A 20,484-nucleotide genomic window follows, 5' to 3' on the forward strand; every position below is an offset into this window, starting at 1 on the left:
CTGTTAGCACTCCGCATTATGAATATCTAATCAGAGCACCACATGAAGACCCCCACAGGCCGCCCCGGAGCATGAGCATATCATTACCACAAAACTGACAATAAAGATTAAACAACAACCACAAGACGGATTTCGTCAACCAAGGTATCATTTTAATCAGTATAACAGCGCCGACCTGACACTGTGTGTAGATTACTGTATACAGTCCTGCTGACAGGTTCCCTTTAAACCTACAATTGTCTGATCAACTGTTCCATTACTGCAGTATATAGGTAAATCCCAGTTATAGTACTTCACAAGACCATGGGGGGCCTTCAACATGCTGTCATGGAAACACATCGGCATCATGCATTTAATTGGCAAATAGCAGTGATCTGAGAATAGCTCTGATTGCTGCTGTTACATGCATACTTTTGATGTGAAGCACCACCGGCAACTGCCTGGTATGGTGCTGGCTCAGCTCTTGAGCCCATTTCATTCACCTGCGCAGACTGCATAACATAATTTTACATTGTGTTAAGTTTCTTGTCCAGGTCACTTACCTGGTGTATCTGTTTGGGGAAGTTTTTGTGTTGTGCACAACATTACATCAGGTAGCGTGTAGGAATTAAATCTAACTTCCTCCAGTTGTCCATAGAGAAAGCCTACTTCCTCCACTTGCACAAGTCAAAACCTGTGATTCTTACTTCATCCACTCGCTCATAGAGAAAGCCTGTGAGTCCTGCTTCCCATGTTCACATTCTGCTTGTTGACATTTTCAACTACATACAAATTTATATAGGAAGAGTAAAATCACCAAGTGTGGTTAGAGAAAGCAGGACTCATAGTTTTCAGATTTTTTCCAGGAGTATAAAAATACATAGTAACATAGTAACATAGTAACATAGTTAGTAAGGCCGAAAAAAGACATTTGTCCATCCAGTTCAGCCTATATTCCATCATAATAAATCCCCAGATCTACGTCCTTCTACAGAACCTAATTGTATGATACAATATTGTTCTGCTCCAGGAAGACATCCAGGCCTCTCTTGAACCCCTCGACTGAGTTCGCCATCACCACCTCCTCAGGCAAGCAATTCCAGATTCTCACTGCCCTAACAGTAAAGAATCCTCTTCTATGTTGGTGGAAAAACCTTCTCTCCTCCAGACGCAAAGAATGCCCCCTTGTGCCCGTCACCTTCCTTGGTATAAACAGATCCTCAGCGAGATATTTGTATTGTCCCCTTATATACTTATACATGGTTATTAGATCGCCCCTCAGTCGTCTTTTTTCTAGACTAAATAATCCTAATTTCGCTAATCTATCTGGGTATTGTAGTTCTCCCATCCCCTTTATTAATTTTGTTGCCCTCCTTTGTACTCTCTCTAGTTCCATTATATCCTTCCTGAGCACCGGTGCCCAAAACTGGACACAGTACTCCATGTGCGGTCTAACTAGGGATTTGTACAGAGGCAGTATAATGCTCTCATCATGTGTATCCAGACCTCTTTTAATGCACCCCATGATCCTGTTTGCCTTGGCAGCTGCTGCCTGGCACTGGCTGCTCCAGGTAAGTTTATCATTAACTAGGATCCCCAAGTCCTTCTCCCTGTCAGATTTACCCAGTGGTTTCCCGTTCAGTGTGTAATGGTGATATTGATTCCCTCTTCCCATGTGTATAACCTTACATTTATCATTGTTAAACCTCATCTGCCACCTTTCAGCCCAAGTTTCCAACTTATCCAGATCCATCTGTAGCAGAATACTATCTTCTCTTGTATTAACTGCTTTACATAGTTTTGTATCATCTGCAAATATCGATATTTTACTGTGTAAACCTTCTACCAGATCATTAATGAATATGTTGAAGAGAACAGGTCCCAATACTGACCCCTGCGGTACCCCACTGATCACAGCGACCCAGTTAGAGACTATACCATTTATAACCACCCTCTGCTTTCTATCACTAAGCCAGTTACTAACCCATTTACACACATTTTCCCCCAGACCAAGCATTCTCATTTTGTGTACCAACCTCTTGTGCGGCACGGTATCAAACGCTTTGGAAAAATCGAGATATACCACGTCCAATGACTCACCGTGGTCCAGTCTATAGCTTACCTCTTCATAAAAACTGATTAGATTGGTTTGACAGGAGCGATTTCTCATAAACCCATGCTGATATGGAGTTAAACAGTTATTCTCATTGAGATAATCCAGAATAACATCCCTCAGAAACCCTTCAAATATTTTACCAACAATAGAGGTTAGACTTACTGGCCTATAATTTCCAGGTTCACTTTTAGAGCCCTTTTTGAATATTGGCACCACATTTGCTATGCGCCAGTCCTGCGGAACAGACCCTGTCGCTATAGAGTCCCTAAAAATAAGAAATAATGGTTTATCTATTACATTACTTAGTTCTCTTAGTACTCGTGGGTGTATGCCATCCGGACCCGGAGATTTATCTATTTTAATCTTATTTAGCCGGTTTCGCACCTCTTCTTGGGTTAGATTGGTGACCCTTAATATAGGGTTTTCATTGTTTCTTGGGATTTCACCTAGCATTTCATTTTCCACCGTGAATACCGTGGAGAAGAAGGTGTTTAATATGTTAGCTTTTTCCTCGTCATCTACAACCATTCTTTCCTCACTATTTTTTAAGGGGCCTACATTTTCAGTTTTTATTCTTTTACTATTGATATAGTTGAAGAACAGTTTGGGATTAGTTTTACTCTCCTTAGCAATGTGCTTCTCTGTTTCCTTTTTGGCAGCTTTAATTAGTTTTTTAGATAAAGTATTTTTCTCCCTATAGTTTTTTAGAGCTTCAATGGTGCCATCCTGCTTTAGTAGTGCAAATGCTTTCTTTTTACTGTTAATTGCCTGTCTTACTTCTTTGTTTAGCCACATTGGGTTTTTCCTATTTCTAGTCCTTTTATTCCCACAAGGTATAAACCGCTTACACTGCCTATTTAGGATGTTCTTAAACATTTCCCATTTATTGTCTGTATTCTCATTTCTGAGGATATTGTCCCAGTCTACCAGATTAAGGGCATCTCTAAGCTGTTCAAACTTTGCCTTCCTAAAGTTCAATGTTTTTGTGACTCCCTGACAAGTCCCCCTAGTGAAAGACAGGTGAAACTGCACAATATTGTGGTCGCTATTTCCTAAATGCCCAACCACCTGCAGATTTGTTATTCTGTCAGGTCTATTAGATAGTATTAGGTCTAAAAGTGCTGCTCCTCTGGTTGGATTCTGCACCAATTGTGAAAGATAATTTTTTCTTGGTTATTAGCAGAAACCTGTTGCCAAACATAGCAAAGCCCTCAGTAAAACAGGATTTAGTAAGAAAGTTAGCTTCTGGCGGGAGCATTTTCCAGCCACTCAGTCCCATATTTGCTTGATATATTGCAGAAGATAATTGTTGCAGATGCCTTTTATCCCAAATAGATTTGCTCGGAATAAAAATGCTAGTATTAGATTTTTTTCAATCTTCTGCTGATGAAGCGCAACTCAGTTAACTATGAATCAGTTCAGCAACATCAAATTGAGTTTATTTCTGCATGTTGTGACTTATTTGTACACAGCATCAATGTCATAAAAATATATAAATTATATACAGGAATATTCCTAAACATCATTCGAAGAAAGAAAAAAAACATGGGCATAAAAAAAAATGTAATGGCCATATGGACAATCACTAAAGCAAATAAGGTAGGTTAAATTGTGACTACCAACACAAAATACATATAAAAAATAAAATAGTGAAATTGTTGCCTTTTAAAATTCAGAAATTAATAGTTAGTTGTTTTTAAGTAGCCATGATGGCCTGTTATGGCCCAACATGCTAAAATATGACCACCACCAAGGCTTTTCTCCATCTTGAGACTGTTCATCTCCTTCCCCTTCTTCTCGTTGACCCTGTTGTGTATGAGGATCATAAGAATCGAGTGGGTCATATCGTTCATAGATATCTTCGGGAATAAGTTTATCATATTTGCGAGTTTTGATCTCAACGCGGTTCAAAACAAAGTCAACTCGTCCAGGCTGGGTCATACTAGGTGGAAGAGTAATCTTCTTGGAGACCTTAGAGTAGCCAAAGGCTTCTGCAGAGACCACGTAGACACCTGGAATCAAGAGTCGCCAGTAATCTCCATTTTCAGCTTTATAAAACAAACAAAGAAAATTTTGTTGGCTAAGAGAATATAATCAATAGTTATTATTATGAATAAATGATGAAACAGCATCTAGAAAAGCTCTCCCAGAGGAGGTCAGATAACAGTGGTAGGAGAAAAAATTCATAGCTCATACAAAATGCACATATGAAGATAAATTGGGATAATTTGCAAAAACAACAGGGAGGACAAACAGAGGTTTCGGTAACTATCAGAAAAATCGTATAACAGTTTTCACATTTCTCAAAGTTTTCTTATTATTTATATTTACTTCTTATTCCAATTTATTTCTAATAGACTAAACATTTTTTAAGACTTTCTAACTAGATATAATCGTATCTGACAAAATTTGAATTTGCCAAATCATGTGGATTTTACCAAGAATTTTGATTTCCTGCCCACCTAAATATTAAGTGTAAAATAGCAATGTTCAACAAAATATATTAAAAACACTTTCGAATTAGCAACTTAACCCCTTAAAGACCAAACCTAACTTGGCAATTAAGTCCACACATTTTTTTTTCAATGTTATATTCCAGAAGCCTGATTTGCTACACAATTCTGGGGAGGGTGGAGAATAATAGTATTATTTCTTTCTTATTACTTTTTATACAATAAATACTGTTTGAAAAAAAAAATCTTTTATTTTTGTATCACCATATTATGAGAGTCATAAGCTTAACATTTTTTCTGTGAACAGAGATCTGTGAGAGCTGATTTTATTAAGGGATAAGATACAGTTTTCATGGCTCCGATTTTCATTTACATATGACTTTGATCACTTTAATCCACTTTTTGGGAGGTGCAATGAATAAAATGTAATTTGGGATTTTTTATTTTCACTTTTTAAACTCCAATCACCGTTCACTGCAGTTAACACACCACTTTTTTCCTGCAGGTCGATACGATAACGAGAATAACGAATTTACTTTTTTTATGTTTTTCTACTTTGCTGAGACCCATGGACTTTTTATTTTCCCATAGACTAAATAGTTTGAGGGTTTATTTCTTGTTAGTTGCACTTTATACTTGTACCATTTTTGGGCACATATGACTTATTGATCACATTTTTATTTTTTTAGGTGTAAGGAGGGTCAACAAAAAACTGCAATTCTGGTATTGTTATTGTCTTTTTTTATATGTTTTACAACCGATTATTGTGATGCTATATAATTCTTAAAATATATGACTAGCAAAAAAAAATATCTTTCCAGTCCTCTTATAAAAAAAATCTGGTCTCATTCATTATAATAAATATGGTATATGAATAAATATAATTGTATAATGCTCAGACTTGTATAATAATACCTGTCGTTATATCATGGCGAATTCCTCTCACTGAAATTCGTGCATTCTTTATTGGATTCCCATGTTCGTCCTTAACTACTCCTTTAATACCGCGATGAACCTAATAAAAATACAATCAATTTTAGGGACTTTTGTTAGGTTTCAATAGAAAATATAATATTAACCTACTGTATATAAAAGAAATGAAATTTATGGTAATTATGAAACTAAGGATCTTAAATGGTGGCCATACACATCAACTATCCCTCCTAACTGCCATCCATATCTGTAGCGGGGGCTTATCTCATTGTAGAACAAAAGTAATGAGCGTTTAAATTCAAAATGGCCGCTCTTTCTCCTCTCTAATATCATCTGACAGGAGATGGTTGAGACTTTCTCTTACACATTTGATGACCGCTGGCCATTTCCACTAAGTATTGTGAAATCTGATGACAGGCCCCTGTAAATTTCAAGCTGCATGCATTAGTAAAAACATTTCTTAGTTAGGAAATAAAACTGATGTGACTGGTATGCTTACTTTGAAAATACATATCAATACAGTCCTGAAACTAAAATGGACATATTATGAGTACAGTAAAAGAGTGAGACAGCTCATGAGTAGTGTTGAGCGATACCGTCCGATACTTGAAAGTATCGGTATCGGATAGTATCGGCCGATACCCGAAAAATATCGGATATCGCCGATACCGATATCCGATACCAATACAAGTCAATGGGACATCAAGTATCGGAATGTATCCTCATGGATCCCAGGGTCTGAAGGAGAGGAAACTCTCCTTCAGGCCCTGGGATCCATATTAAAGTGTAAAATAAAGAATTAAAATAAAAAATATTGTTATATTCACCTCTCCGGCGGCCCCTGGACATCAGCGGGAGGATCCGGCGTCCGGCACGGCTTCTTTCTTCAAAATGCGCGCCTTCAGGACCTGTGGAATGACGTCCCGGCTTCTGATTGGTCGCGTGCCGCCCATGTGACCGCCACGCGACCAATCAGAAGCCGCGACGTCATTCCTCAGGTCCTAGAAGGCGCTCATTCTAGGACTTTAGCTGAGGAATGACGTCGCGGCTTCTGATTGGTCGCGTGGCGGTCACATGGGCGGCACGCGACCAATCAGAAGCCGGGACGTCATTCCACAGGTCCTGAAGGCGCGCATTTTGAAGAAAGAAGCCGTGCCGGACGCCGGATCCTCCCGCTGATGTCCAGGGGCCGCCGGAGAGGTGAATATAACAATATTTTTTATTTTAATTCTTTATTTTACACTTCCGATACCGATACCCGATATCACAAAAATATCGGATCTCGGCATCGGAATTCCGATACCGCAAGTATCGGCCGATACCCGATACTTGCGGTATCGGAATGCTCAACACTACTCATGAGTCCAAGTTTATTCAGTCTCCATTAGAGATGTATTAATATATTCAAGTTTAATTGAACTCCATTCGAATATTGCAAATGGACAATAAATGATTTTAAAAAATTCAAAAAAATTCCTAGTACAAGCCTCACCACACACCTCTCTGGACCCTCTGCTTTTCGCTGTTAACTGTCCAGTTCTCATTGCATCTTCTGATCACCATTGCTCACTAGTGATGAGCGAATATACCCGTTACTCGAGATTTCTCGAGCAAGCTCGGGTGTCCTTCGAGTATTTTTAGGGCTTGAAAATTTAGTTTTTCTTGCCGCAGCTGAATGATTTACATCTGTTAGCCAGCATAAGTACATGTGGGAATTCCCTGGCAACCAGACAACTAAATCTCCCAGCACTAAAAAATACTCGGAGGACACCCGAGCGTGCTCGGGAAATCTCGAGTAACGAGTATATTCGCTCATCACTATTGCTCACGCTTAATCTCAGGTTCTCTTCATCCTGTCCAGGACTTCATGCTCTGATGAGATTCGGGATGTTTCCGCACATGCATCTGCAAGGTCATAACGTGTCGTAACATTGTGACCTTACATGCACTTGTGCAGAAACGTCCCAGGCCTCATCAGAGCCAAAAGTCATGGCTGGTATGAAGAAACTGAGGGATTGAGCATGAGCGGCAATGCTAAAAAGTTGCAACAAGGACCAGATCAGTGATGGTGAGGAGTAAAGGGGTCAGACAGGTGACTGGTAAGGCGAGTATAAGTATTTCTATATATATTATTACTTTTATTATTGTTATTGATTTATATAGCACCATTAATTCCTGGGTGCTGTACATGAAAAGGGGTTAGATCAAAATACAAATATAACTTACAGTAAACAAAACTAACATTGACAGACTGATACAGAGGGAAGAGGACCCTGCCCTTGTGGGCTTACATTCTACAGGATTATGGGAAAGGAGACAGTAGGTCTGGGGTTGCAGTAGCTCCGATGGTGTTGAGGTGGCCGTGTAGTCATTACAGGTTGTAAGCTTCTTTGAAGAGGTGGGTTTTAAGGTTTCTTTTGAAGGATCCAAATGTAGTGGATACCCGGACGTGTTGTGACACAGAATTTCAGAGGATGGGGAATATTCGGGAGAAGTCTTTGAGGCGATTGGGTGAGGAGCGAATAAGCATGGAGGAGAGAAGGAGGTCTTGGGAGGACCGGAAATTACATGAGGGAAGATATTGGGAGATTAGTTTGGAAATATACGGAGGAGAAAGGTTATGGATGGCTTTGTAGGTCAGTGTTAGTAGTTTAAACTGGATACACTGGGGAATTGGGAGCCAGTGAAGGGATTTGCAAAGAGGGGAAGCAGGAGTGTAGCGAGGAGAGAGATTAATTAGTCGGGCAGCAGAGTTAAGGACAGACTGAAGGGGTGTGAGAGTGTTAGAAGGTGAGCCACAGAGGAGGATATTGCAGTAGTCGAGGCGGGAGATGATTAGGGCATTCACAAGCATTTTGGTAGAGTGAGGGTTGAGGAAAGGACAGATTCTGAAAATATTTTTGAGCTGGAGTCGACAGGAGGTGGCGAGAGCTTGGATGTGTGGTTTGAAGGACAGGGCAGAATCCAGGGTTACTGTGAGGCAGCAGATTTTGGGGACAGGGGAAAATGTGATTTCATTTATTTTGATAGATAGATCAGGTAGGGAAGATATACGAGATGGAGGAAAGATAATTAGTTCAGATTTGTCCACATTGAGCTTGAGGAAGCGAGAGGAGAAGAAGGAGGATATGGCTGATAGACACTCTGGGATTCTGGAGAGCAGAGAGGTAGATCTGAGTGTCATCAGCATATAGATGGTACTGGAAGCCATAGGACCTTATGAGTTGTCCCAGGCCGAGTGTATAGGTTGAGAAGAGTAAGGACCCAAGGACAGAGCCTTGAGGGACACCAACAGAGGGGGGCGAGATGAAGAGGTAGTATGGGAGTAGGAAACGCTAAATGTGCGGTTGGTAAGGTGTGAAGAGATCCAAGATAGGGCGAGGTCTTTGACCCCAAAGGAAGAGAGGATCTGTCGTAGGAGGCAGTGGTCAACTGTGTCGAAGGCAGAGGACAGGTCTAGAAGGAGGAGTATAGAGAATTGTCTGTTAGCTTTGGCTGTAAGCAAGTCGTTAGTAATTTTGGTCAGGGCAGTCTCAGTGGAATGGTGGGGACGGAAGCCAGATTGTAGGTTGTCAAAGAGAGTTAGATGCAAAGTGAGAGGAAAGTTCAGCATGGATGTGCAGCTCAAGGAGTTTGGATGCAAATGGGAGCAAAGATATGGGGCGATAGGTGGACATAGCGCTTGGGTCAAGGGATGGCTTTTTGAGGATAGGTGTGATTGTGGCATGTTTGAAAGCAGTGGGGAAGGTACCAGAAGTTAGTGATAGGTTGAAGAGATGGGTTAGGGATGGGATTAGTGTGGTGGTGAGGTTGGGGAGGAGGTGGGATGTGATGGGGTCAAGTGCACAAGTGGTGAGATATGATTTGGAGAGAAGATGAGCAAGCTCCCCTTCAGTGATTCTAGAGAGGGAAGTTATGGGGTATTACACTTATTATATTCTGGAGGTCTTAAGAGACCCAATAGCATATTATGGGACATTTAATCAGAATACATTTCTCTGCCAATTGAATTTCCCAGGAAAATCCACGCAAATTTGAATTTTGCCGGGTTTGCTCATCTCTAGACTCCAGGCCTCAAACAGATGTAAATTTTTCACATATGGTGGATTTCACTGATAGCATTTGTGCATGTGATAGTTTATGGGTCCATTCACATGTCTGTGATCTTTTGTAGAGACATGCCTGATTTTGATCAAAGGGTCTGATCAAAATCAGCAATGAAAGCCTAAAGGTCCTTGAATATAAATCAGACCGCAATCGTATTGCATCTGATCGCAGTCCAATTTTCACAGACTGTCACATAAGAGAAAGTGGACAAATGTTTCTTTTCTTGACATACGAGAAAAACAGATGACACTCTGATCAAAATAATCCGTTTTTCTCATACGCAAGAAAAATGGATGAATGAATGAGGCCTAACAAAACTTCAGATTGGGCTGAGCAGAATGAGATTTCAGCTGAGGAAGGACACTGAGGAGCAGTCAACGAGGCTAGTTGGGAGGTGATTGAGTTAAACTTGAAAAACGTATTATACAGCCACTCTAACGTAGATTTTCAAAGTCCATCAGCATCATCAGGTCAAAGAGGCTCTATTTAATACAATATACAGTTTGTATTGTAAAATCTAATTACAGATGTGGTTTAATCAGCCTTAGGCTTCACAATGGGACAATATTCAGAACAACCTAAACTCAGCAGGGCATTTCTACTCAGTGAATATTTCGAAATGAGAAGCAAAATGTATTTCATTGAGCCATCTAGTCCTACTGAAGAAAACGCTAATTACAAGAGTCTGCTCAGTGTACCTGGGAATATTGACTTTCGAACTGTCATCTTAGACACTTTACTTAAGTACTGTACTTTCCTAAACAAGCTTCTGTAAGGACGTCAAATAATTACATGAAACCGCTTCATCCAGATATAAGATAATCAATCCAGCAGGTATCTCACATCCCGAGAAGTGGATCTGTTGCACATCCGTGTGTAATATTCTAGATTGGTCTTGGCAAATTTTAACAATAGATAAAGTAATTGACTCATCGTTATCAGTGGATTTTATCAGAGCCCTGTATTTGCTCTTCACTGTGGATGAGCTAGACTTTCACAGTGTCTCCACTGCTCAAATCTTCAATCTTGAAAGCTTTAATGTGTAATGTGTATGGATTTTATTGTGCCTTATTGGGCTCACAAACACAAAGTTTCACTGGAGAGCTGTAAAATAGAATGGACTTAGTGGTCTGAACTCTAGTACTTAAGTTGTAATAAAACTCGCCACAAAGAACATTAATGTTGTGCACAAAGAGCCTCCAATGCTCCAGTGAGGCCGGCAACTGTATCAATAGTTTCACTGTTAGTTAAAGTAATGTGAAGACATAAAAACTCAACTCCGGTCAGTTGGAAGAAAAATAACCATCACTGCTTGTGATAAACACAAATAGGGTCAACGATGAAATACTTATATTTATCATGATTAATCTTTTAAAGGAAATCTGTCAGCATGATTTCCCCCTCCCCTCCCCAAGCTATTTATACGTGCATGTAGCTCTTTCAATGTCAAGTCTTGTCCATTCCTCTTCAGCTGAGAAATCAGCATTTGAATTGATATGCATATAAGAGCTTTTTCAAGATCTGAAGCCTTTGTCACTCCAGCTCTCTTCCCCACCCATTGTCATCTCCTCTTACTTAACTGACAGCCTCTATGCTGTGTGACTTCAGACAATGGAGATGTTAGTCAAGTAGGAGGATATACTGCCAGCCAGGGAATAGAGCTTGAGTGACAGAGGCTTCAGATCTACAAATAGATCTTTGGCCAAATCTGCATATACATTCAAATGCTGATTTTTCAGTAATGGAGGAAAGGACTGGCCATGTAAAAGTATTGCTGGACTTGTCTTTAAAACAGTTACATGGACATATAGTTTGGGTGGTGAAATCCTGCTGACAGGTTCCTTTTAACTGATAAGAACATATGTGGAAGCACTAATTTGAAACTAGGGATCATAATTAAATTTTTTTTCTATATTTGTGTAAGAGAGAAGTGGAAAGTAAAAAACTGTGGGATAAAGAAATAAGATCCGTCTTTTACTGGTGTTTCCCCCCTGCATCGACTCCAGAGGATGATAAAGGAACATTTTCTTATGTTATCACCCCATAGAAAGTATGTACTCTCTACTTGGCTCATATAAGCCTGGCCATACATATCTGATATTAATTTATCTCTCCCTTTCTATGCCATATACATACAGTTGTGCTCAAAAGTTTACATACCCAACAGAATTTTTGCTTTGTTGGAATTTTTTTCAGTGAATATGAATGATAACACCAAAACTTTTTCTCCACTCATGGTTGGTGGTTGGGTGAAGCCATTTATTGTCAAACTACTGTGTTTTCTCTTTTTAAATCATAATGACAACCCAAAACATCCAAATGATCCTGATCAAATGTTCACATACCCCATTTCTTAATACCGTGTAATGCCCCCTCTAACATCAATGACAGCTTGAAATCTTTTGTGTTAGTTGTGGATGAGGTTCTTTATTTCCTCAGATGGTAAAGCTGCTCATTCTTCTTGGCATAAAGTCTCCAGTTCCTGTAAATTCCTCGGCTGTCTAGCATGAAATGCGTGCTTGAGATCTCCCCAGAGTGGCTCAATGTTATTGAGGGCAATAGACTGTGATGGCCACTCCAAAACTTTCACTTTGTTCTGCTGTAGCTAATGACAGGTCGACTTGGCCTTGTGTTTTGGATCGTTGTTATGTTGGAACGTCCAAGTACGTCCCATGCGCAGCTTTCAGGCTGATGAGTGCTAACTTGCCTCCAGTATTTGCTGATAACATGCTGCATTCATCTTTCCTTCAACTTTGACCTAGTTTCCTGTGCCTTTGAAGTTCACACATCCCCAAAACATCAGTGATCCACCTCTGTGCTTTACAGTAGGAATAGTGTTCCTTTCTTCATAGGACTTGTTGACCTCCAAATGTAACGTTTATGATTGTGGGCAAAAAGTTAAATTTTGGTCTCATCACTACAAAATACCTTGCTCCAGATGTGTTGAGGCTTGTCTCTGTGCTGTTTTGCGCATTGTAGGTGAGATACTTTGTGGCATTTGTGCAGTAATGGCTTTCTTCTGGTGACTCGACCATAGAGCCTATTTTTCTTCAATTGCATTCTTATTCTGCATCTTGAAACAGCCATACTGCTAGTTTTCAGAGAATTCTGTATTTCAGCTGATGTTATTTGTGGGTTTTTCTTTGCATCCCGAACAATTTTCCTAGCATTTGTGGACGACATTTTTGTTGGCCTACCTCACCACGTTATTTTTCTACAGAGCCACTGGTTTTCCATTTGTTAATCACAGTTTGAATGCTGCTGACTGGCATTATCAATTCCTTGGATACCTTTATGTATCCCTTTCCTGTTTTATACAGTTCAACTACCTTTTCCCATAGATCCATTTACAATTCTTTTGCTTTCCCCATGATTCACAATCTAGAAACGTCAGTGGCTGGATGAAAGATGCAAGAATCTGTCTGGATCCCAGAAACTCACTCAGCTTTTATGTGCACATACTGATTACAAGCAAACAGGTCACAGGTGAGGATGTTACATTTAGTAGCCATTCAAAGCCATTTGTGTCAACTTCTGTGCATGTTATCAGGCCAAAATCACCAGGGTATGTGAACTTTTGATCAGGGTCATTTGGATGTATTGGGTTGTCATTATGATTTAAAAAGAGAAAACACAGTAGCTTGACAATAAATAGCTTCACCCTACAACTAACCATGAATGTAGAAAAAGTTTTGGCGTTATTATTCAAATTCTCTGACAAAAGGCCAAGAAAGCAAAAATTCTGCTGGGGTATGTAAACTTTTGAGCACAACTGTACATGCTGAGCTCATTCATGTGTTTTCAATAGAGATAAGCGGATCAGGCAAAATTTAAATAGTTCCTTTCATGCAATTTTCCTTGAAAATTCAATTCACAGAGAAGTTATACTTTGCAAATTGAATGTCCTTTATTATGTTCTGGGATGTCTCCAGAACCCAGAGCATAATTAACGTAATTGTAAAAAATAAAAATCTTTATACTTACTTCACTGCTCACCTCTCCGACCCTTCACCACCAACTATTCAGTCCTCTTTGCATCTTTAGATGTGTTCAGCAATCCAAATATGCGGGGATCACCAGACGGGTGGTGGTAAGGAACAAAGGGGTAGGAGAGGTTAGCGGTAAAATGAATATAAGGATTTTTCTTAATTTGTAATACTTTTATGGTTCAGAAAGTGTTAAACCTAAGGTACCTTTCACACTTATAAATGATAGTATAGTAAAAGACATTCATGGCAAGGCTAAACTTATCAGGAGAATGGGGGTCCCCATTCTGAAAGTCGCATACAGGAAACAATAGAGACTAGGGCATTGAGTCTTGAAAATATTGACACCAGAAAACCATTAGAAAAACTTTAAGAAGTCAGAAAATGTTTCCACAAAGAGGAGTTGCACAAAAATGTTGCGACTTTTAGCTCCAGAAATGTTTTCCAGCCCTTGACTACAGTAGCATTTCTGCCAAGGCGCATGCCATTGTGAAGATGTGCCGCATTCATTAAGTGGTGTGTACCACTCCAAAACACCTCTTCATTAAGACTGGCATATACAATTCCAGTCTTAATTAATCGGGTCCTAAATCAATTATTTCTATATATTTTAATAAAAAAAAACATTAATTGTCCGCCTGATTTTGTGTATACTCATCAGATATAACAACAGAGACAGTTTTGGTCAACAACCCCCAGAGCCCTTCCTCCCGACTTCCCAGCCCTCCGCCTCCAAAACCAACTTCTCCACCATTACAGAAGATCAACTCTCCACTCTACTCTCAAGATCGCATCTCACTACCTGTGCACTTGACCTGCTCCCATCCCACTTAATCCCAAACCTCACCACAGTCTTCATCCCAACCCTAACCCAACTCTTCAACCTATCACTAACAACTGGTGTTTTCCCCTTAAGCTTTACACATGCCTCCATCACACCTATCGCAAAAAGCCTTCTCTTGACCCATCCTCTGTATCTAGCTATCGCCCTATATCACTTCTCCCCTATGCCTCAAAACTACTGGAACAACACATTTACCTTGAACTGTCCTCCTATCTCTCTTCTTCCTCCCTCTTTGACCGCTTACAATCTGGCTTCCGGTCACACCATTTCACTGAAACTGCCCTAACTAAGGTCACCAATGACCTCTTAACTGCCAAGAGCAAGCGACACTACTCTGTCCTCCTCCACCTCGACCTGTCGGCTGCCTTTGACACAGTGGACTATTCCCTATTATTACAGACCCTCTCATCCCTTGGCATCACAGACTTGGCCCTATCCTGGAACTCATCATACCTAACAGACCGGACATTCAGCGTCTCCCACTCACACACCACCTCCTCACCTATCCCACTATCTGTCGGAGTCCCACAAGGTTCAGTCCTAGGGCCCCTGCTCTTCTCCATTTACACCTTTGGCCTGGGACAGCTCATAGAATCTCATGGCTTTCAGTATCACCTCTATGCTGATGACACACAAATCTACATCTCTGGACCAGATATCACCTCCCTACTAACCAGAATCCCTCAATGTCTGTCCATTATTTCATCCTTCTTCTCCACTAGATTTCTGAAACTTAACATGGACAAAACAGAATTCATCATCTTTCCCCCATCTCATGCGACCCCCCCAACAAACCTATCCATTGCAGTAAATGGCTGCCCACTCTCCCCAGTCCCACAAGCTTGCTGCCTCGGGGTAATCCTTGACGCTGATCTCTCCTTCAAACCACATATCCAAGCCCTTTCTACTTCCTGCCGACTTCAACTCAAAAATATTTCACGAATCTGTACATTCCTCAACCAAGAATCTCCAAACACCCTAGTGCATGCCCTCATCATCTCTCGCCTTGACTACTGCAACCTCCTGCTCTGTGGCCTCCCCTCTAACACTCTCGCACCCCTCCAATCTATTCTAAACTCTGCTGCCCGACTAATCCACCTGTCCCCCCACTTTTCTCCGGCCTCTCCCCTCTGTCATTCCCTTCACTGGCTCCCCATTGCCCAGAGACTCCAGTACAAAACCCTAACCATGACGTTCAAAGCCATCCACAACCTGTCTCCTCCATACATCTGTGACCTCGTCTCCCGGTACTTACCTACACGCAACCTCCGATCCTCACAAGGTCTCCTTCTCTACTCCCCTCTTATCTCCTCTTCCCACAATCGTATACAAGATTTCTCTTGCGTATCACCCCTACTCTGGAACCCTCCACCAGAACACATCAGACTCTCGCCTACCATCGAAACCTTCAAAAAGAGCCTGGAGACCCACCTCTTCCGACAAGCCTACAACCTGTAGTAACCACCGATCGACCAAACCGCTGCATGACCAGCTCTATCCTTGCCTACTGTATTCTCACCCATCCTTTGTAGATTGTGAGCCTTCGCGGGCAGGGTCCTCTCTCCTCCTGTACCAGTTATGACTTGTATTGTTTAAGATTATTGTACTTGTTTTTATTATGTATACCCTTCCTCACATGTAAAGCGCCATGGAATAAATGGCGCTATAACAATAAATAATAATAATAATAATAATAATAATACTCTCAAGGATAAACTTTCGCACTCATAAGTCCTTTAAGTTGCAAACAATTTAGAATTTTATTTTCAAAACACCAAAATTAAATGATTCAAGGCAAAGGAGAGGAAAGGAGACGAAATATTTCATGAGAGGTGCTGGAGTCCCATTAGGGGCTACTTGTATGCTGCATCTGGAGACTGCAGTGGTGTCTCATTAAATATTTCCTCTCCTTGCCTTTCTACTATAAGTAAGGTTTCATAAAGACCCAGTGGGTCAAAACGTTACCTTATATCATTGGAATACGTTATTGTCTCAATTGCAGTGAATCATTTAATTTTGGTGTTTTGAAAATAAAATTCTAAATTGTTTGCAACTTAAAAGACTTCTGAGTGCGACTGGTTATCCTTGAGATTACATTTTGTGGAATAACTCCACGTCCAGTCAGCACCATCGTAGCAAGAGTGCACGTCTTTTTCTTTTCTATGATTCTGTGCATAAGCCATAAATGTCTAAATTGAGAAAAGTTCTTCAAAACAAAATTTACACCAAATTCTGAGTTCCCATTGAGCTTCATTCATAATGGTCCCATCTAAAGAGGTACATGGCACTGCTCAGCTATTATTATGAGCTCTGTACTTACGATTGGTGCTCCCAGTGCCAGACCCCCACTGATCCAAGAGTTATTTTACTTATAAAACTTTTAAATGGTGAGAAAACTCTGTAAATAACTATGTTAATCTGGGTTCAGGCACCATGATTCATGTTGTTGAATGACAATATACTGAATTTATACAAACACAGTTAATATCATGTGATCATTCCAATGAAACTGTGTTTAGTTACACAAATGTCTTTATTCCTTGACCAAATAACTATATTTTTATCAACATTCCGACCTATGATCCAGCTAAATGACAACAGTTCCGAAAAAGTTGGAATTTTTTTTTAACTAAAGTTCCATTTAAGTGATTTTCCACACATCGTATGTACATCAAGGGGATTTTTTTCTGAATAAAATGCACACACGGGGATACTGTATAAGTTATTCAGTTATTCATAGTCTTTCCTTGGCTGCAGCAGGAACTTTACTTCTTCATGGAGAAGCTATCAATTACACATGCCTGCAGGTAAAAGCTTTAAATTCTGAGCTGTCCATCTTGCTTCCTCAGTGCATCCATTCTCTTTTCCTCTCTAAAGGAAATCATTAAGCTTCCTTTCGGCACAGTAAGCTAATATTCTCTGTGCTTAACCCGACTCTGGACCATTTATGTAACCAAACTACTCACGTGAGAGGAAATGCAAATCGACCGACTCAAGCTAACGTCTGACTCGTGACCAGCCATGATCTATTCGCCATGTGTTGTGCAGATTTTCAGAAACGGTTCCCCTGGAGTAACAACTCTAGTTACAATAATATGAAACATCACTTAACCTTTAACACCCTAACAAGAGATTTATAATAGATATAACATCCTCAGTAGCAGTTCGTAATTACAGAATTAAATATGGCTGGTGGATCTGGGACAATGGTCGGTCATAATCATAAAACCTCAAACCATGTCTAGACTTCATGGAAGCAGTAAGTAGGATAAAGAAAAGCCAAACATGTAACACGATCCAAGGACATCTCTGCTTACAATTAGACTTTGCTAAGGTGTTTACCTTACTTTCTACCTTACTTATGAAATTCTAATAAATTGATAAATTGAAAAATTAAAAAAATTAAAAAATTGGAATGAATTCGAAAACCGAGTCCACTTTATGGAAGGAAATGAGCGGAAAAAAAAATACTTTGGACTCTGCACTTCAAAAACATTCTTGGATTAGAGAAGAAAAAAAAATCAAAGCAACCTCCACCGAAAATTGTGGATGCAAATTTTTGGCAGGAAATTGTTAGTCTGTCTGTTACTCTTATACAAGACATTTTAAATAACCACACGTATCCCAAAATGTAATATGACTAGAATAATAAAAAGGGAAGGCTTGGTTTATGGGATGATTTACATTTGCCTCAAAGTTTCAAACGGCGTTAACCTAAAACTAAAAAAAAGTGAAATTACATTTTATAAAAATATAAATATTCACAAATGAGTAATGTATTAAAAATGTTAAAACTAAATATAATATATCCTGTATGATATGATACAGTGGATTATCTCAATATCATACAGTATCAGAAATTTGAATAATTTTCCTTGTTTTGATATTTTTTGCATTTTTCGCTCAAGATCTTAAGAAAAATGCAGTTATACATTTGCTTTAAGTTTTCTTTTTTTTTTTTATTTCTACATGACGTCGGAACAGAAAACTCTAAGGCTGGCCTTATCTTATTGTAAATTACAGACGTTTTGATAGGGATGAGGGAATTTATGGCAATTCATGATTAAGAGATGTGAGTGGTGATGTCCTCTCACTATCCAGATTCACCCCAAAATGGTAGCTGCATTCCCTGCTTCTGCTTTTATACAGGCCGTGATAGTGCCTCCTGATGGGCTTCACTACACTTTGTGAAGTGATCACTGCTAGTCACTTTGGGAAAGGCTGCCCAGCTGGGCACAAGATCATATAATCTTCTTCTGGTTGATACAATCATCTGTAATGTGTGTAAAGGCGAACAAAAAGTTGCTTGAATTCACTGGGTTCAGTGAATTCCCCAAAAAATTCAACAAAAATTTGATTTCCATTGAATCAACTTGCTCGTCTTTACTTTTTGTACATCTGTGTTTTTAGTTCTGGCGATAATAACAAAGAATGTAAGTGAAGATGCAGGAACATAGGGGTGTGTGCTCTTTTGGAAAATGTTATTGTCTCCTGAGAACTTTTCCATCTAAATGCTGCAAAGCTGTATGCTGCCTAGATTATGCTGCGATCCCGTGTAATGGCCGTGCAACAAATTCCTACATTGAAGGACTTGAATTTTGGAAATGTGTTATCCCTTTCTTTATATGGAAAGTCCTATCTAAAATTAGAGGTCATTTGAAAAAAGATTAAATAAAGAATCCCCGTTGGTGCAATGGAATGTAAAATTGGCAACATCGGAGATGAGGAAAAGAAGAATGACAAAGGTTATATCTGGAATTAAATACACTCAGTTATTTGGCCTGCCCCAAAACATGGACTCATACCTGAAATATCAGGACTGTCATGAGAGGAGAAGGCTGAAACTTCCTCTCAATTTGATAAACGTCTTGAATACAGACCCCTTCCTCCCCTCCTTCTACTCCCCGTCTATTCCCATTCACTAACAGTGGGACTTGACATATTAGTGAAATATTTTGTCATAATTCTGCATGCTGAAGCGCTGCCCTGTACCATTTCAATTAAGCTCAGCAGAGATTCTTTATTGTCTTGCCAGGCAGGATACAGTTCGTCCTCAGTTGGGAACTTCTCACATCCCAGCTCCAGGGTAAGTTCGAAACAATTGGTGTGGAGATAACTGAAGTCTGACATTCCTAGAAAAGAATTTCATGACATGAGACCGGTAGTTTCGTACAGTACAAACCATTCGTAGTGACGAAGAATATAACTGAAAACAACTGGCCCACGTTCCTAAGAAAATCATCATGCATGTTCTCCAGGAATCAACCATTATATTTCTTTTTGCTACTAAGCACAATGGGGGACATTTTTCATTCCATTCGTGTCCAAATTTTTTTAGAAGATTTCAACATTTCAAAGTTATGTCTAAGCCAAAGTTATTAATGTTTTACATAATTAATTATTAAGTGCCTGCCTCAAAGCTTAAGGGTATGTGCACACGTAGAAAGATCCTCTGCGGATTTTTCCGCAGCGGATTTGATAAATCCGCAGTGCAAAACCGCTGCAGTTTTATCGCGGATTCTATTGCGGATTCCGCTGCGGTTTTACATCTGCAGTTTTCTATTGGAGCAGGTGTAAAACCGCTGCAGATTCCGCACAAAGAATTGACATGCTGTGGAAAATAAAAAAAGCTGCGTTTCCGCGTGGTTTTTTCCGCAGCACGTGCACTGTGGATTTTGTTTCCCATAGGTTTACATTGTACTGTAAACTCATGGGAAACACTGTGGATCCGCAGCAAAATCTGCAACGTGTGCACATACCCTAAAAATGACAAGAAAGGGGGGTACGGTTAACCTTTTGACATTAGTTTGCGATATAATAATGAATGCCTTTCGATATAAAAGTTGCCAAACAGTTGCATGTTTGGACAGGTAATAGCTGTTTAAAAAAAAAAAAGATGTGGAACAATTATATTTATGTTGCAACAATTCTTAACATGCGCAAAAAATGCAATTTACATAAATTACTATATTAATATGCATTATTTGGCATATTGTTTTCTCGCTCTTTTGTAACAGAAAGTGTACCACTTAACATGAATTAAAACATTGCAATCCATTAAAAAAA

At 39.7% G+C, this 20,484-nt stretch overlaps 1 protein-coding gene across 1 annotated transcript in view; it reads right to left on the minus strand.

The window, feature by feature from the left end:
* Nucleotides 1-3,512: 3,512 nt before the first annotated feature.
* The window catches only part of CPZ (carboxypeptidase Z), a 153,549-nt gene continuing 136,577 nt past the window's right edge, over nucleotides 3,513-20,484 (minus strand). The window contains exons 9-11 of the mRNA XM_069744760.1: nucleotides 19,411-19,550; nucleotides 5,464-5,563; nucleotides 3,513-4,143 (exon numbers count right to left, since the gene is read on the minus strand). Coding sequence (XP_069600861.1) covers nucleotides 3,782-4,143; nucleotides 5,464-5,563; nucleotides 19,411-19,550 — 602 coding nt within the window. The 3' untranslated portion in view covers nucleotides 3,513-3,781. The remainder of the gene's footprint in view (nucleotides 4,144-5,463; nucleotides 5,564-19,410; nucleotides 19,551-20,484) is intronic.

Source organism: Ranitomeya imitator, chromosome 1 (assembly GCF_032444005.1).
Source record: "Ranitomeya imitator isolate aRanImi1 chromosome 1, aRanImi1.pri, whole genome shotgun sequence".
Classification (NCBI taxonomy): Eukaryota; Metazoa; Chordata; class Amphibia; order Anura; family Dendrobatidae; genus Ranitomeya; species Ranitomeya imitator.